The following is a 4,037-nucleotide window of genomic DNA, read 5'->3' as shown; positions in this document are numbered from 1 at the left end:
TTTTTCGTAGTATACAATGCTATGTCATGCCACTGCCTTTTTTGTCAACGGGGAAATGTCGTGTTCCATCGCTTCCCGCGATATCACTTCAGGGGTGGGGTCAAATGACATCACTTCCTGTGATGTCATCAGGGGGTCAAGGGCCGTGTGATGTCACTTCCGCTACCCCTGGCATTTTGGTGAAATGACGTCCCTGGCTCACTGGTGGCAGCACCATTTGCAGAAAACACATGAATGCATAGTTAGTACTTAGACCATTGAATGCCACAAGCATTGTCAGTTGCCATGGCAAGCAAAGAGATGCTTACTAACAGCATTTCTCTCTGTTTCACCTGTAGGAATGTTTTTGCATATAGATGGTGCTTGCGCCACCGTATGGGCTAAAATCAAAAAGTGGGACAGAAGTTAAACATGTTGAAAGAAAGTTTAAAGCATGTATTGTGTGGCACGTTTAAACAAAGTAGGTGCCTCCCAAACAGGGCGTGCACTCGGCCCAGATTGTATGACATTGTTGTATCCATGTAACACAGTTTACAATGATATTGCATCTCATTTGAATTGGTGGTGCATGAAGGTGTCCCCCACATGAAAAGGAATAAAAATTACACGCCCATTTAACACAGTGCTAAAAGAGCTGCAAGAACACCATAGTATTCGATAGCACGCAATCTAACGCTTTTGATATGATATGATAGGTTATTTATAACACGCTTAACACCAGAGGTTTCTAAGCGCGGAGCCGGCGTTCGAACCTGTGGTGCTTTGTGTCGTCTAGTTTCCAAGGCCAGCACGTTGCCCCTGAGCTATCCTCCCGAGACTTGGGCTTAGTGGCCCAATGATAAATGTCACATGGGCTGCATAGTTAATGTCCCCTATATTTGCGGAGAAATCGGTGTAGGCTCTCCTTCATGTCTCTGTTCCTCAGGCTGTAGATGACAGGGTTCAAAAGGGGCGTAGCCACTGCATAAAATACCGAAACAATCTTATCGTTCTGGAATCTTCCAGCTCCCCTCAGTCTCACGTAGGTGTAGAGTGAAGTGCTGTAGTAAATGCCGACGACAGTGAGGTGGGCCGTGCAGGTAGAGATGGCCTTGCTCTTGCCAGTGCTCGAGGGGGTTTGCCGGATAGTGAAAATAATGAAGCCATAAGAGGACAGGACAAAGAAAAAGCAGACGAGCAGGACAGTCCAGGCGATGATGAGAAAGGTCAGCTCAGCGAGCCAGGTGTCCATGCAGGAGAGCTGCAGCAGGGGCCAGAAGTCACAGAAGAAGTGGTCCAAATGGTTCAGGCCACAGAAGAGTAGCTTGGATATCCAGATGGCTGGCATCACGGGTGCCAGGAAGGAAACTATCCAGGAGAACAGAATTAGGCGGACACAGATGACTCCGCTCATGAGTACCGTATATCGGAGAGGGTGGCATAGGGCGACAAAGCGGTCATAGGCCATGACGGCCAGCAGCACATTCTCCATGGCACCAAAGACAAAAAAGAAGTAGTACTGGACAATGCATCCAGCCTTGGAGATAGCGTGGTTGCCCGACATGAGTCCCACCAACATCTTAGGGACAGTGACTGAGGTGTACCAGATCTCCAGGAAAGAGAAGTTACAAAGGAATATATACATGGGACTGTGGAGGCGCCGTTCACTACTCACCACAGTAATGATGAGAAGGTTTGACATAATGGTGAGCAGGTAAATGACCAGGAAAAGGCCGAAAAGGACCATCTGTTGATGTGTATTGACTGGGAATCCCACCAACGTGATCTCTGTCGCTGTTGTCCAATTCTGCCTCTTCTCAGCTTCCATGTTTCAGGATACTGCAATACAATAAAGGCAGGAGTAGGCATGAATGTTTCCTGTACAGTGAAAATGACTTCTTTTGCTGCACACATGCATTTGTTTGTTTCTGACTAGTGTCAAATGAAAGTTCTCATTAACACAGTAGGACCACTAAGTATCCTAAGGCAACAGCTCCGTCTAGGGTGCCAACAGGTCAAGCTATGCAAATTGGACAACAGTATATCCTAAGGCAACAAGTCCCTCTATAGAAGAATTCTGTACGTTCGGACAGCCTCTACTGCGCATGACTGCATCAGACAAACAGACATCTGGCCTTTTATTATTAGAAAGTTGAGGTCAACAGTGCCACATGTCGTCATTAAGTCACTTTAAGGTGATCACAGAGGCTTACTGTGCTTTTTTAATAGAAGTACAGAGGTAGATATATACTGGCAACTGATTGTCAGATGTGCAGTTGAGGAAATGTGCACTCATTATAAACATACACATTTAAATACACATGTAGGTGCCTGTTAACCCATTCAGGACAAAAGGGATCTAAAAATAATCATTTGATTAATTTATATAATTTTTACTTGATTTTATGCTAAATTAAAACATATTGTAAAATCAGCACATCTCTAGTGAATGTTAAATCGCAGTTATTCTGGAAGAATGATTACAGATTCCTCCCATCCCCCTTCAAACCTACACATTCAAACTAGTTAGACCCCATCCAATGTTGCTCCCACTAGCTACTGTTGACGAGAGCACACAAGCCATTCATCATATATTTATTAATATTATTGTATATTGTGTACTATTGTTTAATAGGGTGTGTAGGCAGCACTTTGTAGCACTGTAAATATAATGCTCATTCATTTTGATGGGGGGCACCTTCAAGCACCACCAATTTAAAGGAGATGCAATATAATTGTAAACTCTGTCACATTTAAACAATAATGTCACACAATCTGGATCCAGTGCCCACCCATGTTTGGGAGCAGGCTAAATTGCTCTGCCTATGCCCCAAGACTATGCAACCACCTCCCCATGAACATCGGACTATCTCGCTCGCTTGTACAGTCGCAGACGGAGCTCAGTGAATGGCTCCTCCATAACTCCCGGGTCTTCACCCTCCACTCCACACCCTACCTGAGACTGGGCGATCTGCTCCCCACTGTTTCTTCCCCTGATTGCTTGGAGATCCTTTGTTTCCAGTCTGGCAGTACTTCCCCTCCCCTGTTAGATCCCCGCTCTCCTGTTTCTCTGCTTCCCTCGCCATGTTCTTCCCTTTGTTTGTAAATCACTGCATTGCTTCCCAAGCAAGGTCTGCACTCAATAAATATCCTAATCATAATAATAATTTATATATTATTTATTCCAATTTTTATATATCAATCGTACTGCTTGGCAGAACCTTCAGGGAGCTCTGGTCGGCGGTGGAAGTAATGTTGGTAACATGGGCTGGGTGGTATAATGAGCCACATTTTGATTTCCAAGAATGTTGGTTTGTAAGGCAAGTTTCATTGCCTTAAACAATGGGTTCTGGCAACTGTCTAGCATCTTTGCAATCACATTCTCTAGAATTAAGATCTTGTGTTAATGTTCAACGACAACACAGTCTTAGCATTGTGCATCAGGCAGAAGCTGTTCAAGGTGTTATGAGGTTTTGAATCATTTGATGACAAATGCCACAATGATTAGATAAACCTCAGACCTTTGAAGAATTGAAGGAATTTTTCTTCCAGCCTGAGGTGAAAGAACGAAAGTTCTGGACTGGGGAGACTTGTCCACGCAAGGAACTTCTCCTCAACCGGTTTTCTGATCCAGAAAAATGACTGGTAGGTTCATGGGTGCCTGCTCACAATGTAAGAGCATAAGTACCCGGTGACCACTGGAAAAGGAAAGAGCTTTGGAGTGAGTGCTGATACTGGCAGAGGCCTATGCAAGGCCTTTGGGCTGGAGTTACGTGGTCATCTGTGATTGGAGAAGTACATTGAAAGTATCATGCGAGCAGCATAGTTCAATGGCTCTGGAGTGTGACATGAGTCTGATGGGGACCCCTGCTTAACCTTGGGGACTGACAGTAAGTGGGGCCTGGGAGCAACTCCAGGCTAGTGAATGCTGTAGCCGGGGATCCCCAGACCACCTTCACTGAGTCCCTACACTAAGGCAGGAGGAAGTCACAGGAACACCTAGACACCAACAGCCCTCAGAGAAAACCACAGTAAAGTGTCAAAGAAAAGACACATGA

At 45.1% G+C, this 4,037-nt stretch overlaps 1 protein-coding gene across 1 annotated transcript; it reads right to left on the bottom strand.

Moving 5' to 3' along the window:
* Nucleotides 1–862: 862 nt before the first annotated feature.
* LOC138520294 (olfactory receptor 11L1-like) lies at nt 863–1,807 on the bottom strand. Its single transcript, XM_069632736.1, has one exon. It carries the CDS (start codon nt 1,805–1,807, stop codon nt 863–865), a length of 945 nt encoding a protein of 314 aa, XP_069488837.1.
* Between the last annotated feature and the right edge of the window lie 2,230 nt (nt 1,808–4,037).

The sequence above is a fragment of the Ambystoma mexicanum genome, chromosome 13, assembly GCF_040938575.1.
Source record: "Ambystoma mexicanum isolate Mex_15411 chromosome 13, UKY_AmexF1_1, whole genome shotgun sequence".
In the NCBI taxonomy this organism is placed as follows: Eukaryota; Metazoa; Chordata; class Amphibia; order Caudata; family Ambystomatidae; genus Ambystoma; species Ambystoma mexicanum.
Note: the sequence above shows the minus strand (reverse complement) of the source record. Positions and strands in the feature narration are given on the sequence as shown.